At 40.3% G+C, this 24785-nt stretch overlaps 3 protein-coding genes across 16 annotated transcripts in view; 2 read left to right on the forward strand and 1 right to left on the reverse strand.

The window, feature by feature from the left end:
• Nucleotides 1-145, forward strand: part of ssr1 (signal sequence receptor, alpha) — an 8824-nt gene extending 8679 nt beyond the window's left edge. For all 4 annotated transcript variants that reach the window (XM_084398304.1, XM_084398302.1, XM_084398301.1 and 1 more), the window contains one exon: nt 1-145. This exon is cut by the window's left edge and continues 622 nt beyond it. The gene's annotated coding sequence lies outside the window, so the exon portion shown is untranslated.
• A 4442-nt stretch (nt 146-4587) lies between these two features.
• Nucleotides 4588-8319, forward strand: LOC311283987 (ependymin; the record flags this gene model as incomplete). Its single annotated transcript, XM_084398800.1, has 6 exons — nt 4588-4650; nt 4752-4786; nt 6378-6512; nt 6701-6887; nt 8015-8102; nt 8190-8319. Exons 1-6 carry the CDS (start codon nt 4590-4592, stop codon nt 8317-8319), a joined length of 636 nt encoding a protein of 211 aa, XP_084254926.1. The 5' UTR covers nt 4588-4589.
• A 1290-nt stretch (nt 8320-9609) lies between these two features.
• The window catches only part of ptprma (protein tyrosine phosphatase receptor type Ma), a 230629-nt gene continuing 215453 nt past the window's right edge, over nt 9610-24785 (reverse strand). For all 11 annotated transcript variants that reach the window (XM_084398290.1, XM_084398287.1, XM_084398288.1 and 8 more), the window contains 6 exons: nt 23811-23984; nt 22749-22880; nt 19164-19289; nt 15727-15890; nt 11298-11433; nt 9610-10250 (listed from right to left, as the gene is read on the reverse strand). In XM_084398290.1, the coding sequence (XP_084254416.1) occupies nt 10197-10250; nt 11298-11433; nt 15727-15890; nt 19164-19289; nt 22749-22880; nt 23811-23984 (786 nt within the window). In that variant the 3' untranslated portion in view covers nt 9610-10196. The remainder of the gene's footprint in view (nt 10251-11297; nt 11434-15726; nt 15891-19163; nt 19290-22748; nt 22881-23810; nt 23985-24785) is intronic.

Raw genomic sequence — 24785 nt, forward strand, 5'->3', positions numbered from 1 at the left:
TCTCTCCGCACACTCTCAGGACGGAGGAAAACTGTTTTTGTTGTTGTTTTTTTGATCAATCTAATAAAGTGACTGTATTATAAGCAAGCTGATGTACAGTTCTGAGTGTACTTGGACGAATACAAATAAACTGAACAAAAGATGAGTGTGTTTGTGTGTGTCAAGTCATCTTCGTTTATATAGTGCTTTTAGCGATGTAGATTGTTCCAAAGCAGCTTTACAGATGCAAGGATAGTTTAAAGTAACAGAGATTGTTTTGGCTTTATAGCGGTTCTTGAATAAAGTTATTTTCCAGCTAAAGTTAGTTTGATTGATTCGCTTCCGTCGCAACGATCATAAGTTATTAACTTAGGGGCCGCTAACACGACACCGTTTATTGTAAAAAGGATCCCCATTAGCTGTCACCAAAGTGAAACGAGCTAGTCTTCCTGGGGTCCACGACATAAAAGAAGACCGTTCTCACAGGAAAATACACAGACTTTAAGCGCGAGACCTGTGGGAACGCTGACGGCGCACATGCGTATTACCAGTTCAGGCTACTGGTGTGCGCGTGTGAAGATGTGTGCGCAGGTTTGTAATTCCCTACAAAGCAAGCCTTAAAAAACTACTTGTCTGGCCTTAACATTTTAATACAGAATTTTGTCACTTCGGGGCAGATTCTCCCAACAGCGCTTTATCTGTAGAGTGGGAAAGGGATCCTCCATAGGGAGAGACTAGTTGGCACTTCAGCACTATGACATCGGGTCCAGGCGCAGGTCCATTCTACCGCCAGCAGTCGATTTAGATATTCTAGGTATTATCAACTGGCTGGAGTTTTGAGATCGCAATAGACGTGAAGGAGTATAATGCGTTAAGAGCTCGCTCAAGCTCTGCGGAGCTAAACCATTCAGTGCTTTGTAAGTAATCAGCAATATTTAAAAATGTATGCGATGTTTAATAGGGAGCCAGGGCAGTGTTGACAGAACCGGGCTAATATGGTCATACTTCCTGGTTCTGGTAAGAACTCGAGCTGCTGCGTTTTGGACCAGCTGTAGTTTGTTTATTAAGCGTGCAGGGCAACCACCCAGTAGAGCATTACAATAATCTAGCCTTGAGGTCATAAACGCATGATCTAACTGTTCCGCATTGGTCAATGAGAGCATATGAAGTAATATAGATATGTTTTTAAGATGGAAAAATACGGTTTTACAGATACTAGACACGTGACTTTCAAATGAAAGATTGGTATCAAAGAGCACACACACACACACACACACTCACACACACACACCCAAGTTCCTAACCGACGACGAGGACTTGACAGAGCAGCCATCAAGTGTTAGTGTGTGTGTGTGTGTGTGTGTGTGTGTGTGTGAGAGAACGGGAGTCAGATTTACAGTCCCATCATGCACTTCCACACATGTTCCGCACGTCCTCATGCTCGTTTATCATTGATAAATCTTCATTAATGATGGAAATATGTGTTCATTATTGTCCTGGTGTTTTATCTTATCAGAACTCGTGAACTTTACCGTCCTGCGCTGATGAGTCTATTCCTCAGATCTGCTCGTTTATGATGGAAAACTCATTAACAGGCCAATCACTGTCAAACTCATCATCATCATCATACTTTCATAACACCAATAACTCAGCAGATCAAGACATGTTTTCACCAAAAAAGTATGACTTGAATTAAGTAAATATTATAGTGAGATAATTTATATATTAGTGTTTTTCAACTGCTTTTACACACAGAATCCTTGTCACACATGAAACCTGACACTCAAACACCAGAAACACACACACCAAATCTGCAACACCACACACTAATCTTCAGCCCTCGACTCCGTTTTCAATTTCATAAAACACTTTCTGCAACCCATAGCACACGATTCTCTCTGTAACACACACACACACTTCTCACACACAATCCTCACACACACACACATCTAATAGGAAGACTCTTGATTTGACTCTTGAAAAACAGGTACACACTTCTCACACACACACACACACACACACACACACACACACACACACACACACACACACACTCCTCACACACACACACACACACACACACACACACACACACACACACACACACACACACACACACTCCTCACTCACACTATCCTCACACACACACTCCTCAATCACACACTTCTCACTCACAATCCTCTCACACACTCCTCACTCACACAATCCTCACACACACAATCCTCATACACACACTCCTCACACACACACTCCTCACATGTGCAAACACTCATTGCTTTACTGAACACACACCAATCATGCTTTAGAATAGGCCTATAAAAGGTCAAAGGTCGAGTTATAGGTTTTTCGGACTGTAATATTCATAACCACAAATGCTTACAGTCAAAAAATGTATAGTTTGGTTTCAATCTTGCTTTCGTGTTTACCGGGAATTTTTCAACATCTTTTTGCCAATTATTTTCAAGTTTTGAAAAAAAAGAGGCAAAGTTTTCAAATGTGTGTAAGAACTGTAATGGTGATATTAATATGTGTTTCATGGCCCGTAAGATCATCGATGTGGAACAGTTTTCCTGAAACGTTTTAGTTGGACGTTTGTCTTACATTTCTAAATGTTTCTTGTGTCAGACGTTCAGAGAACATTCAAATGTAACGTTCCGTAATGTTGGAGGAATGATACAATGTAACGTTCCATAATGTTGGAGGAATGATACACTGTAACGTTCCGTAATGTTGGAGGAATGATACACTGTAACGTTTGGAGGAATGATACACTGTAACGTTCCATAATGTTGGAGGAATGATACACTGTAACGTTCCGTAATGTTGGAGGAATGATACACTGTAACGTTCCGTAATGTTGGAGGAATGATACACTGTAACGTTCCATAATGTTGGAGGAATGATACACTGTAACGTTCCATAATGTTGGAGGAATGATACACTGTAACGTTTGGAGGAATGATACACTGTAACGTTCCATAATGTTGGAGGAATGATACACTGTAACGTTCCGTAATGTTGGAGGAATGATACACTGTAACGTTCCATAATGTTGGAGGAATGATACACTGTAACGTTCCATAATGTTGGAGGAATGATACACTGTAACGTTTGGAGGAATGATACACTGTAACGTTCCATAATGTTGGAGGAATGATACACTGTAACGTTCCGTAATGTTGGAGGAATGATACACTGTAACGTTCCATAATGTTGGAGGAATGATACACTGTAACGTTCCGTAATGTTGGAGGAATGATACACTGTAACGTTCCATAATGTTGGAGGAATGATACACTGTAACGTTCCGTAATGTTGGAGGAATGATACACTGTAACGTTTGGAGGAATGATACACTGTAACGTTCCATAATGTTGGAGGAATGATACACTGTAACGTTCCGTAATGTTGGAGGAATGATACACTGTAACGTTCCATAATGTTGGAGGAATGATACACTGTAACGTTCCGTAATGTTGGAGGAATGATACACTGTAACGTTTGGAGGAATGATACACTGTAACGTTCCATAATGTTGGAGGAATGATACACTGTAACGTTCCATAATGTTGGAGGAATGATACACTGTAACGTTTGGAGGAATGATACACTGTAACGTTCCATAATGTTGGAGGAATGATACACTGTAACGTTCCGTAATGTTGGAGGAATGATACACTGTAACGTTCCATAATGTTGGAGGAATGATACACTGTAACGTTCCATAATGTTGGAGGAATGATACACTGTAACGTTCCATAATGTTGGAGGAATGATACACTGTAACGTTCCGTAATGTTGGAGGAATGATACACTGTAACGTTTGGAGGAATGATACACTGTAACGTTCCATAATGTTGGAGGAATGATACACTGTAACGTTCCATAATGTTGGAGGAATGATACACTGTAACGTTTGGAGGAATGATACACTGTAACGTTCCATAATGTTGGAGGAATGATACACTGTAACGTTCCGTAATGTTGGAGGAATGATACACTGTAACGTTCCATAATGTTGGAGGAATGATACACTGTAACGTTCCATAATGTTGGAGGAATGATACACTGTAACGTTCCATAATGTTGGAGGAATGATACACTGTAACGTTCCATAATGTTGGAGGAATGATACACTGTAACGTTCCGTAATGTTGGAGGAATGATACACTGTAACGTTTGGAGGAATGATACACTGTAACGTTCCATAATGTTGGAGGAATGATACACTGTAACGTTCCATAATGTTGGAGGAATGATACACTGTAACGTTCCATAATGTTGGAGGAATGATACACTGTAACGTTCCATAATGTTGGAGGAATGATACACTGTAACGTTCCATAATGTTGGAGGAATGATACACTGTAAACTGTAATCTGGAAAAATCCTTGACGAATATGATGGAATTTATCCGTATCTCTGCAGGCTAAAGTGAGTCATAAAGCTGACAGGCATGTAATCTGCTGTTTATGATGTAACCGTGAGGTGTGTGTGACCTGTGCAGGTGTGTGTGTGTGTGTAACAGTGAGGTGTGTCTGACCTGTGCAGGTGTGTGTGTGTGTGTATAAGAGAGAGTGTGAACGCTCTTCATCTTCATCTTCTTCATCATGAGAGGTTTGATCCTGCTCGTGTCCTGCAGCTTCATCAGCGCTCAGCCTCGGCCCTGCGGTGAATATTTCCCAGCATTCATTCCTCTATATTTCCCAGCATTCATTCCTCTGTGATGGTGATTCAGAGTTCTGTTTCTCTCTCTCTCTCTCTCTCTCCAGAGTCTCCGGCTCAGTATGTGGGCAGCGTGTCTATGGTGCGTCTCTCTCTCTCTCTCTCTCTCTCTCTCTCTGTCATAGTTATGACTTTAATCATTTGACTTGTCATGATTTTTACTTTTTGTCAATTTAGACTTTTGTTTGTCTTTTAAAAATTTTTTTTTTAATGTAATTTCCATGTAAATGTCATATTTTTTACCTTTTAATGTTGTATGGTAATTAGGACTTTTTGTCATGATTTTGTTTGAGTTTGACTTTTTATGTTATCATTTTAACTTAGTATGTCATAATTTTGTTTTTTTAATGTCATAACGACTTAAAAACTAAATTATGAAAAAAAGGTCAAAGTTTATAAGTCGTTATGACATTAAAAAGTCAAAATTATAAAATTATAATATACTGAATCAAAATGATTGCATTAAAAGTCATAATTATGAGATTTAAAGTCGAAATGATCGCAATTGCATAAAAATTGACACAACTGAAATGATTATATAAAAAGTCAATTATGACATTAAAAGGTGAGATATGACATAAAAAGTTAAAATAATAACATAAAGGGTCAAAATTATGACATAAAAACTAAATTATGAAAAAAAGGTCAAAGTTTATATGTCATAATTTTGACCCTTTATGTTATTATTTTAACTTTTTATGTCATATCTCACCTTTTAATGTCATAATTGACTTTTTATATAATCATTTCAGTTGTGTCAATTTTTATGCAATTGCGATCATTTCGACTTTAAATCTCATAATTATGACTTTTAATGCAATCATTTTGATTCAGTATATTATAATTTTATAATTTTGACTTTTTAATGTCATAACATTTCAAGTAAAAACAAAAATAAAAATTGTATGTAATAATTCTTACGTCATAATTTGTCATAAGCCAAAATTATGACATACTAAATTGAAATTATGTCATATTCTTGACTTTTTCAGTCATAATTTAGATTTTTTTCATATTCTAGACTTTTTCAGTCATAATTTTGCTGTCATATTCTAGACTTTTGCAGTCATAATTTTGATTCGTCATATTCTTGACTTTTTGTCATAATTTTGCCGTCATATTCTAGACTTTTTCAGTCATAATTTTGATTCGTCATATTCTTGACTTTTTGTCATAATTTTGCCGTCATATTCTAGACTTTTTCGGTCATAATTTAGATTTTTTTCATATTCTTGACTTTTTCAGTCATAATTTTGATTTGTCATGAACTTGACTTTTTCAGTCATATTTTTTACTTTTTCAGTCAATTTTGACCATATTCTAGACGTTTTCAGTCATAATTTAGATTTTTTTCATATTCTAGACTTTTTCAGTCATAATTTAGATTGGTCATAAACTTGACTTTTTCAGTCATAATTTTGATTCGTCATATTCTTGACTTTTTTGTCAATTTTGCCGTCATATTCTAGACTTTTTCAGTCATTTTGAATATGTTATGTCATAATTTTGATTGGTCATAAACTTGACTTTTTCAGTCATAATTTTTATGTCACATTTTTTTACTTTTTCAGTCATAATTTTGATTGGTCATAAACTTGACTTTTTCAGTCATAATTTTGACTTATGTCATATTTGTGATGATTTCAGTGATGATGCTGTTGTTTGTCCTCCAGACGGCCGCTGATGGAATTATAACCTCTGCTGCCACGTACTCGTATGACGCTCACGCTCAGCAGATCCGCTTCAGGAACCACATGACCATCTATAACGAGACCATCCTGATGGATCTGCTCATGCACTTCAGACAGGTGAGTAACACACACACACACACACACACACACACTTATCATCAGCTCTTTGCATGGATGTTAAAGGTTCTTCATGGAACCACAGATGCCGAAGCTTTAGTGTAGAAGCTCCTGTAATCCTGTGAGCTCGACTCGTTCTTCACGTGTGGAGTAGTTCTGGTGTTTGAGTGTTTATGCCTGATCCACAGGGCATCATGTATGAGATCGATTACTCGCGCCTGCACTGTGAGAAGAAGGTTCTGGAGACCCGGTTCCACCCGACGCGGGTCCCGGCCGACGCCTCTTTCTTGGGTCAGGTGATCCTGGGAACCACTTCTGTTCCGGGTCTGGGTCTGCTGACCAACTCCTGGGTCGGGGAGATTCCTGAGATCCAGGGTGAGTCCAGTCCGCTTTATTCCACAGTCATAAACAATAACAACAGTAATCTTCATCAAACATCAGACACATTCAAATTAACCCAGTTCAGTTCTGTGAAGCTGCTGTGAATCATCTGTCCTGTAGTGAATCAGTCTGTCCTGTAGTGAATCAGTCTGTCCTGTAGTGAATCAGTCTGTCCTGTAGTGAATCAGTCTGTCCTGTAGTGAATCAGTCTGTCCTGTAGTGAATCGTGAATCATCTGTCCTGTAGTGAATCAGTCCGTCCTGTAGTGAATCAGTCTGTCTTGTAGTGAATCAGTCTGTCCTGTAGTGAATCAGTCTGTCCTGTAGTGAATCAATCCGTCCTGTAGTGAATCAGTCTGTCTTGTAGTGAATCAGTCTGTCCTGTAGTGAATCAGTCTGTCCTGTAGTGAATCAGTCCGTCCTGTAGTGAATCAGTCTGTCCTGTAGTGAATCAGTCTGTCTTGTAGTGAATCAGTCTGTCCTGTAGTGAATCAGTCCTGTAGTGAATCAGTCTGTCCTGTAGTGAATCAGTCCGTCCTGTAGTGAATCAGTCTGTCCTGTAGTGAATCGTGAATCAGTCTGTCCTGTAGTGAATCGTGAATCAGTCTGTCCTGTAGTGAATCAGTCCGTCCTGTAGTGAATCAGTCCGTCCTGTAGTGAATCAGTCTGTCCTGTAGTGAATCAGTCCGTCCTGTAGTGAATCAGTCTGTCCTGTAGTGAATCAGTCTGTCTTGTAGTGAATCAGTCTGTCCTGTAGTGAATCAGTCCTGTAGTGAATCAGTCCTGTAGTGAATCAGTCTGTCCTGTAGTGAATCAGTCCGTCCTGTAGTGAATCAGTCTGTCCTGTAGTGAATCGTGAATCAGTCTGTCCTGTAGTGAATCAGTCCGTCCTGTAGTGAATCAGTCCGTCCTGTAGTGAATCAGTCTGTCCTGTAGTGAATCAGTCTGTCCTGTTGTGAATCATGAATCAGTGTGTAGTGAATCAGTGTGTAGTGAATCAGTCTGTCCTGTAGTGAATCATGAATCAGTGTGTAGTGAATCAGTCTGTCCTGTTGTGAATCATGAATCAGTCTGTAGTGAATCAGTGTGTAGTGAATCATGTGATGTGTGTCTCGTCTCCAGCTCAGTACATGCTGACCTTCACTGAGTTCACGTGTCTGCCGGTCAGCGCGTCGGTCTTCACTCCACAGACCGGATGGATCACCATGAGGTGCAGCATCTCTCACACACACTCCACTACCACAGTGTTTGATGATATTTAATAACCACATTCATAAATGTGTCTCTGGTTTCTCAGTTTCTATAATCATCTGCTGGGCGTTCAGAACCCTCAAGACTTCGTCCCGCCGTTCTTCTGTCCCGCATCGACTCAGAACCAACATTTACCCAAGACCAACTTCATGAAGGCCCTGCGCCCGTACCAGTGAAGACTCGCTCTGCTTCATTCCTCATGAATAAACAGATGTCTTCATCATCAGAAGGGTTAATGTCTTTATTTCGTCTCCATCTGTGTCTTCTGGGAATGAAGCCGCACTGGTTTCCATGCAGGACGCTCACATAAAAACACAATAAACACTTCAATATATGTTTGCATCTTTCCAGCCATTGATTATGCAGCTTTATGGAACTGAATAGTCGCGTAAATCTTTAGTTTGCTGGTTAATTCTTCAGAAAGAAATGAATGAAGAGAAGATCTGATCTGTGTGAAACATCATCACATCAAGTTCATCAGTTCGTGTTAAAACTGCGCGATACAAAAGGATGGAAATTTGATATGCAATAACATCAATCTTACATTCAGGCCTAACCCTTTTGTGGAGTGTAGAGATGCATTGATACAGTTACAGAATTACAGGCCGCAATCTTGATAAATCATCATCATTATTGAAATGATTGTTTCGATCAAAGCTGAAGTAACTCAGTGTTAATAAAATCTTCCAGCTTCGTCTCGTGCGAGTGAACGATATTTCAAACAGGTCGTTCATGTTAAACTTTTGGATGCACTGAGTTCGTTTTGCAGTTCAGTGAACCTTCTGAACATCTGTGTGTTTTTCTGAGCTTTCTGATGAAATTCACAGTTTAAAGATTTTCTTTTTCTATAATATCAAGTGAAGGTGTTGAATGCTGTTCTTCTTCACTGTAAGTGGACGCAAAACATTAAAAACTGACAATTCATTAAGAAATGTTCCAGGAGTTTCTGCATTTTTAAATCAAAAACAGGAAGTTGCATCATTTCTGGAGGGAAAAGTTGACCAGAGCAATAATAGAAATACACATTACGACACAAACATGTTCACTTGTTCATGTAGCAGAGTTAAAAAGGACGAGGAATGACCCAGTTCCTGTTTCTTATAACAGTACATCATCATCATCATCAGGTTCATTACCATCATAAATCTCATAAATATGTATATGTCTCTTCTGGAGTCAAACCTGCACACAAGCTCAACTTTATTTTCCACATTCGACAAGAGTTTCCTGATAATATTTCATGACCTTTATTTGTGCATCTTCTCTTCCTTTAGTTTACTTTCTAAATGATATATTTTGTTTCAGTTAATGTTTAGTTCAAAGAATGAAAATGTGTTTTTTGTATTAGTTTTTCAGTTATGATACCACTGTTTCAGTGCAGTGCATTGTGGGACATCATAGTCACCGATCGTCCATGCGTTGAGAAAACTCCAGTCGATTCTCACAGAAAGCACACAGACCACAGCTTTGGCAGATATAGATATGTATTTATAGGTTTTGATTTTTTTTTTTTTCATACCAGATAAATAAAAAGTTAACAATACAATCTGGTCACTATTATATGTCGAGTCCGTGTGATAATAATGACCAAATCAAAGCATGATTGTCACTCAGTGTGCTTCACAAAAATCTTCAATGAATAAATTATCTGGTGAACTTCAACTATTTACAGTATAAACAAATGATCACGAACACAAGCTTTGGATCTTCGGACGATTTCAGCAGTTTTTCCATCATCGTTCAACACAAACACAGAATATGAGGATATGATTCGACTGTACATGCCTAGAGTTAATAAACCGAAGTACAAAAGCAAACCGACATAAAAACAATGATAGAAAATGAACATCCACGTGACGTCGCATTCCACACAAACACCGAGGCGGAGAGGAGACGCAGGCAAGAAGTGAAGGATGAGACACGTCTCTCTTCCTCGGGACCGACATCTTCATCATCGTCGTCGTCTTCATCATCAAGCGTTCGATCCCGTCGCAAACATCCGTGAGTTTCAGTGTCCGAGGAAAAGGGGAAGAACGGGACGCTTCCACACACTTTACCCAGAATTCAAGTATTCCAGAGCCACTTCATAGCAGAACTTGTACTGATCCTACAGAAGAAACACACACACACACACCAGCAGAGGTCACTGTCTGCAAACACACTGCGGATTAACTCTTCATCTTCACTCTGAGAAATACAGGGTTTTATTTCCACAAAGAACCTTTCAGTGATCAGTTATTAAAGTCCCCCTGTGATGTAAATCCAGCTTTTAATGTTGTTTATGTGTGTATGTGGTGTTTTTAATACGCTTTAAGACAAAGCATGTGTAAGTTCATAAGTCGACACCATTGCTGAGTATTTCCTCCTTAAAACTGCAGTGAACCAAAGACAGTCTCAAACACACGCTTTGAAATCGCTGGTGTTTCTGACGTCACAAACTACCTTGTAACCAATCAGATCAACGTGTGATCGTCAACCAGTGGATCTCTGAGCTGAGCGAGTGAGTGGAGGCGGGGCTCATTTGCATATTCATAGAACTGCGCATACTAAATGAGGCGAGGGTGTCGAGTTACATTCAAGATATTATGAGGAATGAATGTTTAAATATGTAATTTTGGTGATCAGAGATGAGTTTTAAGGGATAAAATGGTTGACTACGGGGGACTTTAAGAGAACCAGATTTTCTTCGTGTGAAGAAGATTTGAATGATCTAAAGAAGCTTTTGTAGGATGGAAGAATGTTAAAGGTTCTTCATGGAAACTGTCGATGCCAATTAAAGAAGCTTTATTTCTCAGAGTGGTCGTACAAATACAGACATGAAACAAACACTAATAAAAGTATCTTAGGAATAGAACCTGGAATCACAGAATCCAGCCATAAAAATGTAATTTACAGTTTAAGTTTGATTATCAGGTTTATGGAGATACACGATCATTCTGATGATTTAAGGCACTTTTCTGAAATCAACCCATTCTACATGTTTTCTGATGATTCAACGATGAGCTGCGTGAAAACGACACTGGCGTCACATGACTGAACGCGTCACTATGACATCATCACGAGCGCGCGTGATCTGATGTAGTATCATCACTATTATCATCATCATCCGGTCACATGATGCGGTTTGGAAGTGAGTGTGTGTGCTGATACTCACCAGTAGATCCACCATGTTGGGTTTGTTGTTTCTCAGTGTTTTGACGGCGTGAAACACGTCGACGGAGTGCTGGTGTCGTAACATCTCACACACGATACTGATGGCACAGAAGGTCCCGCTGCGTCCTCCACCGTTCCTGAACACACACACACTCTACGATTATCAAGACCTTCGACACTTAGGGCCCTATCTCGCTCCCAGCGCAACTGACTTTGTACAGCGACGCATGTGTCATTCCTATTTCTCACCCGACGCACAGCGGACTTTTCCCTCCACAGACGCACGTCGGTAAATCAGGGAATGAACTTGCGCTCCCGGGGGCGGTTCAGCGGAAAGAGGAGGCGTGTTCCGGCACAGAGAGGAGGCGTGTTCCGGCACAAACGTTCCCTGGTGCTATTTTGCAGTTTCAGAAAACAATTCCGCCACTGAGCAGGAGAAACCTCGTCTAAAGTCAGTGGCGTGTTATTCAGATGCTATTTTAAGGGCGCATGCTTGGCCATAATGTAGCGTGTGCACAACACACACACACTTTGCTTCTCTCATCTACACAGAAGCAGCAGTTCTCATTTTTAGAAAATCATACATTATTACAAGGAAAAATATTCCACACGAGGGAAATCATTGTTGTGTCCATGAAGATGTGAAAAAATAGGCATAAATCTAGCTTACACATTTACCCAAATTATTATACGCCTGTTTAAGCGAAGCTAATCTGTGTGTGTTTCTCCATCCCCAATGTCACTTCTCTGTGTTTTACGGCCCTGACGAGAGCGTCGGTCTCCTCGGCTGTGAACCGCTCCTGGCAAATCCGCCGTTATAATAGCAATCCGCCATGGAACAAGCGCTCCTGCTCTTAAAGGGAATGTGAGATGACGCTCTGATTGGTTTATTTCACGTTACGCCCAAACCACACCTATGAGTAATGAAGCTCTTCAGACCAACACATTTCAGATTTGCGTCCAAGTTTGAATTCCGAGATCCGTCCACAAAGTTACATGCGTTTTGCGTTTGATACTTGCGTTTCAGATCGTTAAAATAGGGCACATGAACAGCCCATATTAAGAGCTTGATGATGTCTCAGGCTCTACTAGAACAGGTTTTCCTGCTTGAATGTTGATTATTCTCCTCTTATTCTCCATTGTTGCGGCTCCTCTCTTCCCAGTCTGTCAGTAACGCTCTGTTTACTTCCTGTCTCTATGAAGCCCCTCCTCCTGAAAAGCACACTGTGCTCTGATTGGTCGGCTGGAGCAGTGTGTTGTGATTGGTCGAGCGCTTCGAGTGTGTTTGGGAAATGTCCCGCCCCTTTCCATAACCGCCAGTTTAACACACTACTGACTAACTCAACCAGGCCCCGCCCCTTTATTCTGCGTATGAATTATTATAATTGTTAGAATTATTACTTGTGGTTAGTAGAATGTCTGAAGTGGACTATCGAAATAATGTTTCTGTGTGTATTTGTGTGTGTCTGTGTGTGTCTGTGTGTGTGTCTGTGTGTCTCTGTGTGTCTGTCTGTGTGTCTCTGTGTGTCTGTGTGTGTCTGTGTGTCTCTGTGTGTCTGTGTGTGTCTGTGTGTCTCTGTGTGTCTCTGGTGTGTGTGTGTCTGTGTGTCTCTGTGTGTCTGTGTGTGTCTGTGTGTCTGTGTGTCTGTGTGTCTCTGTGTGTCTCTGTGTCTGTGTGTGTCTGTGTGTCTGTGTGTCTCTGTGTGTCTCTGTGTGTGTCTGTGTGTCTGTCTGTGTGTCTGTGTGTGTCTGTGTGTCTCTGTGTGTGTCTCTGTGTGTCTCTGTGTGTGTCTCTGTGTGTCTGTGTGTGTCTGTGTGTCTCTGTGTGTGTCTGTGTGTATCTGTGTGTCTCTGTGTATCTGTGTGTCTCTGTGTGTGTCTCTGTGTGTCTCTGTGTGTCTCTGTGTGTGTCTGTGTGTGTCTCTGTGTGTCTGTGTGTGTCTGTGTGTCTCTGTGTGTGTCTGTGTGTATCTGTGTGTCTCTGTGTGTCTCTGTGTATCTGTGTGTCTGTGTGTCTCTGTGTGTGTCTGTGTGTGTCTCTGTGTGTCTGTGTGTGTATCTGTGTGTGTCTGTGTCTCTGTGTGTCTGTGTGTGTCTCTGTGTCTCTGTGTGTGTCTGTGTCTCTGTGTGTGTCTGTGTGTCTCTGTGTGTGTCTGTGTGTCTCTGTGTCTGTGTGTGTCTGTGTGTCTCTGTGTCTGTGTGTGTCTGTGTGTCTGTGTGTGTCTGTGTGTCTCTGTGTGTGTCTGTGTGTATCTGTGTGTCTCTGTGTATCTGTGTGTCTCTGTGTGTGTCTCTGTGTGTCTCTGTGTGTGTCTCTGTGTGTGTCTGTGTGTGTCTCTGTGTGTCTCTGTGTGTGTCTGTGTGTATCTGTGTGTCTCTGTGTATCTGTGTGTCTCTGTGTGTGTCTCTGTGTGTGTCTCTGTGTGTCTCTGTGTGTGTCTGTGTGTGTCTCTGTGTGTGTCTGTGTGTATCTGTGTGTCTCTGTGTATCTGTGTGTCTCTGTGTGTGTCTCTGTGTGTCTCTGTGTGTGTCTCTGTGTGTCTGTGTGTGTCTGTGTGTCTCTGTGTGTCTCTGTGTGTCTCTGTGTATCTGTGTGTCTCTGTGTGTGTCTCTGTGTATCTGTGTGTCTGTGTGTCTCTGTGTGTGTCTCTGTGTGTCTGTGTGTGTATCTGTGTGTGTCTGTGTCTCTGTGTGTCTGTGTGTGTCTCTGTGTCTCTGTGTGTGTCTGTGTCTCTGTGTGTGTCTGTGTGTCTCTGTGTGTGTCTGTGTGTCTCTGTGTCTGTGTGTGTCTGTGTGTCTCTGTGTCTGTGTGTGTCTGTGTGTCTGTGTGTGTCTGTGTGTGTCTGTGTGTGTCTGTGTGTCTCTGTGTGTGTCTGTGTGTATCTGTGTGTCTCTGTGTATCTGTGTGTCTCTGTGTGTGTCTCTGTGTGTCTCTGTGTGTGTCTCTGTGTGTGTCTGTGTGTGTCTCTGTGTGTCTCTGTGTGTCTCTGTGTGTGTCTGTGTGTATCTGTGTGTCTCTGTGTATCTGTGTGTCTCTGTGTGTGTCTCTGTGTGTCTCTGTGTGTGTCTCTGTGTGTCTGTGTGTGTCTGTGTGTCTCTGTGTATCTGTGTGTCTCTGTGTGTGTCTCTGTGTGTGTCTCTGTGTGTCTCTGTGTGTGTCTCTGTGTGTCTGTGTGTGTCTGTGTGTCTCTGTGTGTGTCTGTGTGTATCTGTGTGTCTGTGTGTGTCTCTGTGTCTCTGTGTGTGTCTGTGTCTCTGTGTGTGTCTGTGTGTCTCTGTGTGTGTCTGTGTGTCTCTGTGTCTGTGTGTGTCTGTGTGTCTCTGTGTCTGTGTGTGTCTGTGCGTCTGTGTGTCTGTTTGTGTCTCTGTGTGTCTGTGTGTGTATCTGTGTGTCTGTGTGTCTCTGTGTCTATTATGTGTCTCTGTGTGTCTGTGTGTCTGTTTGTGTCTCTGTGTGTCTGTGTGTGTATCTGTGTGTGTCTATGTGTGTCTGTGTGTGTCTCTGTGTCTGTGTGTGTCTGTGTGTATCTGTGTGTCTGTGTGTCTCTGTGTGTCTATGTGTCTCTGTGTGTGTCTCTGTGTGTCTGTGTGTGTGTCTCTGTGTGTCTGTGTGTGTGTGTGTCTCTGTGTGTCTCTGTGTGTCTGAGTGTCTCTGTGTGTCTGAGTGTGTCTCTGTGTGTGTCTCTGTGTGTATCTGTGTGTGTCTGTGTCTCTGTGTGTGTCTGTGTGTCTCTGTGTGTGTCTGTGTGTCTATGTGTGTGTCTGTGTCTCTGTGTGTGTCTGTGTGTCTCTGTGTGTGTCTCTGTGTGTGTCTGTGTCTCTGTGTGTGTCTGTGTGTCTGTGTGTGTCTCTGTGTGTGTCTGTGTCTCTGTGTGTGTCTGTGTGTCTCTGTGTGTCTGTGTGTGTCTCTGTGTGTGTCTGTGTCTCTGTGTGTGTCTGTGTGTCTCTGTGTGTGTGTGTGTCTCTGTGTGTCTCTGTGTGTCTATGTGTCTCTGTGTGTCTGAGTGTGTCTCTGTGTCTCTGTGTGTCTGAGTGTGTCTGTGTGTGTCTCTGTGTGTATCTGTGTGTGTCTGTGTCTCTGTGTGTGTCTGTGTCTCTGTGTGTGTCTGTGTGTCTCTGTGTGTGTCTGTGTGTCTCTGTGTGTGTCTGTGTGTCTCTGTGTCTGTGTGTGTCTCTGTGTGTCTGTGTGTCTGTTTGTGTCTCTGTGTGTGTCTCTGTGTGTGTCTCTCTGTGTGTGTCTCTGTGCCTCTCCAGCACTGAAGGCTTGTGTTGAATCTGGTCTGTGAACACTAGGTGGCGCTGCAGAACTGCTCATAAACCCAGTAATGCTTAATCACTCCATCGTGTGTGTGTGAATGTGTGTGTGAATGTGTGTGTGTGTGTGTGTGTGTATGAGTGAGTGAGTGAGTGAGTGTGAGTGTGAGACTCACAGGCAGTGAACGACGGTCCTTCCCTCTCCTCCATCGTACTCCTCCTGCCATTTCTCCACCTGTCGGATGAGTTTGAGGAACGAGCGTTTGGACACCGGAGTGTCCCGGTACATCGGCCAGCCCAGAAACTGGAACTGCTGGACCATCCGGTACCCGTCCTGAGGCTGGAGGAAAACAACACGCATCAGTGTGTGTGTGTGTGTGTGTGTGTGTGTGTGTGTGAATCCTGAGGCTGGAGGAAAACAATGTGTATTCGATATTCCCGCTCTATAATAACACTAATATTCCCGCTCTATAATAACACTGATATTCCCGCTCTATAATAACACTGATATTCCCGCTCTATAATAACACTGATATTCCCTCTCTATAATAACACTGATATTCCCGCTCTATAATAACACTGATATTCCCGCTCTATAATAACACTAATATTCCCGCTCTATAATAACACTAATATTCCCGCTCTATAATAACACTGATATTCCTGCCGTCTCTATAATAACACTAATATTCCCGCTCTATAATAACACTGATATTCCCGCTCTATAATAACACTAATATTCCCGCTCTATAATAACACTAATATTCCCGCTCTATAATAACACTAATATTCCCGCTCTATAATAACACTAATATTCCCGCTCTATAATAACACTAATATTCCCGCTCTATAATAACACTAATATTCCTCTCTATAATAACACTAATATTCCCGCTCTATAATAACACTAATATTCCCGCTCTATAATAACACTAATATTCCCGCTCTATAATAACACTAATATTCCTGCCGTCTCTATAATAACACTAATATTCCCGCTCTATAATAACACTAATATTCCTGCCGTCTCTATAACACTATTATTCCCGCTCTATAATAACACTAATATTCCCGCTCTATAATAACACTGATATTCCCGCTCTATAATAACACTGATATTCCCGCTCTATAATAACACTGATATTCCCGCTCTATAATAACACTGATATTCCCGTTCTATAATAACACTAATATTCCCGCTCTATAATAACACTAATAATCCTGCCGTCTCTATAACACTAATATTCCCGCTCTATAATAACACTAATATTCCTGCCGTCTCTATAACACTATTATTCCCGCTCTATAATAACACTGATATTCCCGCTCTATAATAACACTAATATTCCTGCCGTCTCTATAACACTATTATTCCCGCTCTATAATAACACTAATATTCCTGCCGTCTCTATAACACTATTATTCCCGCTCTATAATAACACTGATATTCCCGCTCTATAACAACACTAATATTCCCGCTCTATAATAACACTAATATTCCTGCTCTATAATAACACTTATATTCCCGCTCTATAATAACACTAATATTCCTGCCGTCTATATAACAACACTAATATTCCTGCTCTATAATAACACTTATATTCCCGCTCTATAATAACACTCATATTCCCGCTCTATAATAACACTAATATTCCCGTTCCCGCTCTATAATAACACTAATATTCCCGCTCTATAATAACACTGATATTCCTGCCGTCTCTATAATAACACTAATATTCCCGCTCTATAATAACACTAATATTCCCGCTCTATAATAACACTAATATTCCTGCCGTCTCTATAACACTAATATTCCCGCTCTATAATAACACTAATATTCCTGCCGTCTCTATAACACTAATATTCCCGCTCTATAATAACACTAATATTCCCGCTCTATAATAACACTGATATTCCTGCCGTCTCTATAACACTAATATTCCCGCTCTATAATAACACTAATATTCCTGCCGTCTCTATAACACTAATATTCCCGCTCTATAATAACACTAATATTCCCGTTCCCGCTCTATAATAACACTAATATTCCTGCCGTCTCTATAATAACACTATTATTCCCGCTCTATAATAACACTAATATTCCTGCCGTCTCTATAACACTAATATTCCCGCTCTATAATAACACTAATATTCCCGCTCTATAATAACACTGATATTCCTGCCGTCTCTATAACACTAATATTCCCGCTCTATAATAACACTAATATTCCCGCTCTATAATAACACTGATATTCCTGCCGTCTCTATAATAACACTATTATTCCCGCTCTATAATAACACTAATATTCCTGCCGTCTCTATAACACTATTATTCCCGCTCTATAATAACACTAATATTCCTGCCGTCTCTATAACACTATTATTCCCGCTCTATAATAACACTGATATTCCTGCCGTCTCTATAACACTAATATTCCCGCTCTATAATAACACTAATATTCCTGCCGTCTCTATAACACTAATATTCCCGCTCTATAATAACACTAATATTCCCGCTCTATAATAACACTAATATTCCCGCTCTATAATAACACTGATATTCCTGCCGTCTCTATAATAACACTATTATTCCCGCTCTATAATAACACTAATATTCCTGCCGTCTCTATAATAACACTAATATTCCCGCTCTATAATAACACTATTATTCCCGCTCTATAATAACACTGATATTCCCACTCTATAATAACACTGATATTCCCGCTCTATAATAACACTAATATTCCCGCTCTATAATAACACTATTATTCCCGCTCTATAATAACACTGATATTCCCACTCTATAATAACACTGATATTCCCGCTCTATAATAACACTAATATTCCCGCTCTATAATAACACTATTATTCCCGCTCTATAATAACACTGATATTCCCACTCTATAATAACACTAATATTCCCGCTCTATAATAACACTAATATTCCCGCTCTATAATAACACTAATATTCCTGCCATCTCTATAATAACACTAATATTCCCGCTCTATAATAACACTGATATTCCTGCCGTCTCTATAACACTAATATTCCCGCTCTATAATAACACTAATATTCCCGCTCTATAATAACACTGATATTCCTGCCGTCTCTATAACACTAATATTCCCGCTCTATAATAACACTAATATTCCCGCTCTATAATAACACTGATATTCCTGCCGTCTCTATAACACTATTATTCCCGCTCTATAATAACACTGATATTCCCGCTCTATAATAACACTAATATTCCCGCTCTATAATAACACTAATATTCCCGTTCCCGCTCTATAATAACACTGATATTCCCGCTCTATAATAACACTAATATTCCCGCTCTATAATAACACTAATATTCCTGCCATCTCTATAATAACACTAATATTCCCGCTCTATAATAACACTAATATTCCCGCTCTATAATAACACTAATATTCCCGCTCTATAATAACACTAATATTCCTGCCATCTCTATAATAACACTAATATTCCCGCTCTATAATAACACTAATATTCCTGCCATCTCTATAATAACACTAATATTCCGGCTCTATAATAACACTAATATTGCGATTCACCTGTGTGTGTGTGTGTGTGTGTGTGTGTACGCACCCGCGCCGCGTTATAGATGCGGAAGATCCTGCTGATAATGTCCTCCTCCAGATCCGCCGACACAAACTCCACCTGGATCGGGCCGTGCCGATGAACACCGTTCTCAGGCCAGTACTGAGGACACAACTGAGGAGAGAACACACACAACTGAGGAGAGAACACACACAACTGAGGAGAGAACACACACATCTGAGGAGAGAACACACACAACTGAGGAGAGAACACACACAACTGAGGAGAGAACACACACAACTGAGGAGAGAACACACACAACTGAGGAGAGAACACACAACTGACACACATCTGAGGAGAGAACACACACAACTGAGGAGAGAACACACAACTGAGGAGAGAACACACACAACTGAGGAGAGAACACACACAACTGAGGAGAGAACACACACATCTGAGGAGAGAATACACACATCTGAGGAGAGAACACACACAACTGAGGAGAGAACACACACAACTGAGGAGAACACACACAACTGAGGAGAACACACACAACTGAGGAGAGAACACACACAACTGAGGAGAACACACACAACTGAGGAGAGAACACACACAACTGAGGAGAGAACTCACAACTGAGGAGAGAACTCACACATCTGAGGAGAGAACACACAACTGAGGAGAGAACACACACACTGAGGAGAGAACACACACAACTGAGGAGAGAACACACACAACTGAGGAGAGAACACACACAACTGAGGAGAGAACACACACATCTGAGGAGAGAATACACACATCTGAGGAGAGAACACACACAACTGAGGAGAGAACACACACAACTGAGGAGAACACACACAACTGAGGAGAGAACACACACAACTGAGGAGAGAACTCACACAACTGAGGAGAGAACTCACACATCTGAGGAGAGAACACACACATCTGAGGAGAGAACACACAACTGAGGAGAGAACACACACAACTGAGGAGAGAACTCACACAACTGAGGAGAGAACTCACACATCTGAAGAGAGAACACACACAACTGAGGAGAGAACACACACAACTGAGGAGAGAACACACACAACTGAGGAGAGAACACACACATCTGAGGAGAGAATACACACATCTGAGGAGAGAACACACACAACTGAGGAGAGAACACACACAACTGAGGAGAACACACACAACTGAGGAGAGAACACACACAACTGAGGAGAGAACTCACACAACTGAGGAGAGAACTCACACATCTGAGGACAGAACACACAACTGAGGAGAGAACACACACACTGAGGAGAGAACACACACAACTGAGGAGAGAACACACACATCTGAAGAGAGAACACACACAACTGAGGAGAGAACACACACATCTGAGGAGAGAACACACACATCTGAGGAGAGAACACACAACTGAGGAGAGAACACACACATCTGAGGAGAGAACACTCACAACTGAGGAGAGAACACACAACTGAGGAGAGAACACACACAACTGAGGAGAGAACTCACACAACTGAGGAGAGAACTCACACATCTGAGGAGAGAACACACAACTGAGGAGAGAACACACACACTGAGGAGAGAACACACACAACTGAGGAGAGAACACACACATCTGAAGAGAGAACACACACAACTGAGGAGAGAACACACACATCTGAGGAGAGAACACACACATCTGAGGAGAGAACACACAACTGAGGAGAGAACACACACATCTGAGGAGAGAACACTCACAACTGAGGAGAGAACACACAACTGAGGAGAGAACACACACAACTGAGGAGAGAACACACACATCTGAGGAGAGAACACACACAACTGAGGAGAGAACACACATCTGAGGAGAGAACACTCACAACTGAGGAGAGAACACACAACTGAGGAGAGAACACACACAACTGAGGAGAGAACACACACAACTGAGGAGAGAACACACACAACTGAGGAGAGAACACACACAACTGAGGAGAGAACACACACAACTGAGGAGAGAACACACACAACTGAGGAGAGAACACACACATCTGAGGAGAGAACACACACATCTGAGGAGAGAACACACACATCTGAGGAGAGAACACACACAACTGAGGAGAGAACACACACATCTGAGGAGAGAATACACACAACTGAGGAGAGAACACACACAACTGAGGAGGGAACACACACATCTGAGGAGAGAACACACACAACTGAGGAGAGAACACACACAACTGAGGAGAGAACACACACATCTGAGGAGAGAATACACACATCTGAGGAGAGAACACACACAACTGAGGAGAGAACACACACAACTGAGGAGAGAACACACACAACTGAGGAGAGAACACACACAACTGAGGAGAGAACACACACAGCACACACACACATCAACTTGTGACAGAAATCACACACACAGTGTCAGTTCGGTGTGTTTCGGCTGATTAACGAGCTAAAAACCCCTGATCATCTTCACCAGTTCAGAACATCTTCACCAGTGCAAACCAGCACCACTGCACAACTGCACCACTGCACAACTGCACCACTGCACAACTGCACAACTGCACAACTCACACACTTCTACTGGTAGAAAGTGTCAAAAAGTCAACATGAAAGCCAGATGTATTCATGCTCCTGGTCTTATTTCCAATTATTCAACAGTGCAATTTATTATAAATGAATGAATAAATAAAACACTCAGGTCTAGAAATCAAATCCCAAACGCAATTACATGTTTACTTTAAGCATGAAACTTTTAATTACTGATTTGAATAATAGGCTGAACATGACTTTCAGGCGCATTTACATGAATAAAGATTAATTATTAAATAATTTATTATATCAATGACAAATACAAATTAAAAAGTAATATAAATTATGTATATTATATAAAATATAAAATTATTATATACAATAAAAATATTAATATTACATAAAAATTATTATTTTAAAATAATAGATCAACATAAAAAACACTTATTAATAACCCTAAACCAGAAAAATTTACAACTAAAATCATTTATTTTAAAATAAAAACAAGCAAAATAATTAATAATTAATAATTTTAATGATTTATATAAAAGAGAATTAAATAAAAAATTGTTATATAAATTATATAAAGAATATAAAATTATTATATTAAATATATAATAAATATGAATATTATATTAAATAATAGACCAAATAATATTTACTAATGATTAATTAAACCATAAAAGTGTACAATTAAAGCAAATAATTTTAAAATAAAAACAAGCAAAATAATTAATTATATCAATGATTTATATCAAACAAATAATTCAATTTAGCAAAAAATGAAATAAATTATAAATTATATATACAAATTATTATATAAAATAATAGATCCAAATAAAATCAAAATTATTATTTTTTTTTTTTTTATAAAAAAGCTAAATAAAACATAATTAAGTATGTCATAAAAGCGTACAATTCTAATAAAAAATGAGATCAATCAAAACAAAAGACTTCCTTTAATATTTTGTCATGTGACCATCAACGGACATCAGAGAAGCGTGAAATGATTGGAAATCTCCTCGAGTGAACATTGGGCTCAAAGGTGTGTGTGAATCCGTCTGATGCTGGTGTGTGTGTGTGTGTGTGTGTGTGTGTGTGTGTCACCTGCGCAGGGTCCACGTCGTTCAGCATGACGATGGACGTGCAGTGATAGTCCAGCACCAGCCGCCAGAAGTCCTTGACGGTGTTGGGCAGAGGATGCTGGGTAACGATGAACGCCGACGGCTGCTTGTAGCTCTGATGATGAAGAGGATGATGAAGATGAAGAGAGAAAAACATCTTATTAACACGCCACCGTCTGCTCGACTAATCGCCTGGAGAAGTGTAGCGCTCCAGTGTTCACACACACATCTCGTGTTTTATTACCAGCGCTGGCACTTACATTTACTGTAATCAAAACAAATGTGTGTTTAACAAACAAACAAACAAACAAACAAACAAACAAACAAACAAACAAACAAACGCTTTTAGCCATTTTCCTGGCAGTGGAATGAATCAATTCCACCTGTTTCTGAATATTTTCATTGACCACATGATCACATGATCACATGACCGCGGCGTTGATGTAGTTGCTGCTCTCTCCCTTGATGGTGATGATAGTTTAGTTTTACATTTTAAAAACATTTCGTTTTATTACACGTTTACGTTTTAAAAACGTTTAGTTTTACTACATGTTTTACACTTAAAATTGTACTTTAAAAATTTTTTTTATTGAGATGGTACGAAACTTGGTAAAGGTTTTGGCACTTGCTGTGTGAACACACAAAAACAGTCATGGACATCATTTGAAAAGGTTAAATGGTCCTGAAAACAATATTCACACTTGAGCTCCTCGTGGTCAAACATGACGAGTTTCCTCTAGTGGAAGCGTTTGGTACTGCAGCCGAACAACATCTCACTGAAAGATCCATTTTTTGAGATATCAGGCTCAAATTTTTAACACAACTTGTTTAGATTTATGGCTTTGATTTTCTTGCAGTTTTAGAGTAAAATGTGTTTTTGAAAATATAAATTTTTGTGCATTTTTCACCTGTTTAACAAACAAACGCTTGTGTTCGTTCACCGTTATGGACTGCTTTTAGCCATTTTCTTGGCAGTGGAATGAATGAATTCCACCTGTTTCTGAACCGTTTTGAGCACGTGATCACGTGAGTGCGGGTAACGTACGTCCATGAGCGCGGCGTTGATGTAGTTGCTGCTCTCGCCGTCGATGGTGATGAGGAAGGGCAGGCATCGGTCAGGAGGAAGAACGTCCATGCATCGGTTCTTCTCGTGGTTCCGCGGCAGCAGAGCGATGCTACAGTCCTCCACGCGTAACGTCGGCGTCACCATGTTCAACGTCTGCCGAAGGAAACATACCATATTTATATCAACTTATTTCATTCTATTACAGCGTTAATCCGCTGGTGCTCTTCAGTCATATTTGACCAAAAATGTTTTGTTGTTGAATTTTTTACTTGGTACAAAACTTAAAGGTTTAGGTACTTGCTATGTAAATACAAAAAAAAAAAAAAAAAAAAAAAAAAAATCACGAACATGATTTGAAAAGGTTAAATGGTCTTGAAAAATGAAACATGAACACATTGGAAATGAATGAGAGACGAGTTTCCTCTAGTGGAAGCGTTTGGTACTGCAGCCGAACATCATCTCACTGAATGATCATTTACTGAGATATCAGGCTCACATTTGTAACACAACTTGTTTAGATTTATGGTTTTGATTTTCTTGCAGTTTTAGAGTAAAACGCGTCTTTTAAAATGAATATTTCACATAAGAATTTAAAATAATATTTTTGTGCATTTTTAATAACAATAAACATAAAATTCTGTAACTTTTTTTAAACTAATTTTTTACAACTTTTTTCACGTCAGCAAAAATCTGCCAAGTGTCTGTAGCGCACATGTTTGAATGTGTTTCTGTAGTGCACATGTTTGAATGTGTTTCTGTAGTGCACATGTTTGAATGTGTTTCTGTAGTGCACATGTTTGAATGTGTTTCTGTAGTGCACATGTTTGAATGTGTTTCTGTAGGGCACATGTTTGAATGTGTTTCTGTAGGGCACATGTTTGAATGTGTTTCTGTAGTGCACATGTTTGAATGTGTTTCTGTAGTGCACATGTTTGAATGTGTTTCTGTAGTGCA

The sequence above is a fragment of the Rutilus rutilus genome (assembly GCF_951802725.1).
Source record: "Rutilus rutilus genome assembly, chromosome: 24".
NCBI classification, from domain to species: domain Eukaryota; kingdom Metazoa; phylum Chordata; class Actinopteri; order Cypriniformes; family Leuciscidae; genus Rutilus; species Rutilus rutilus.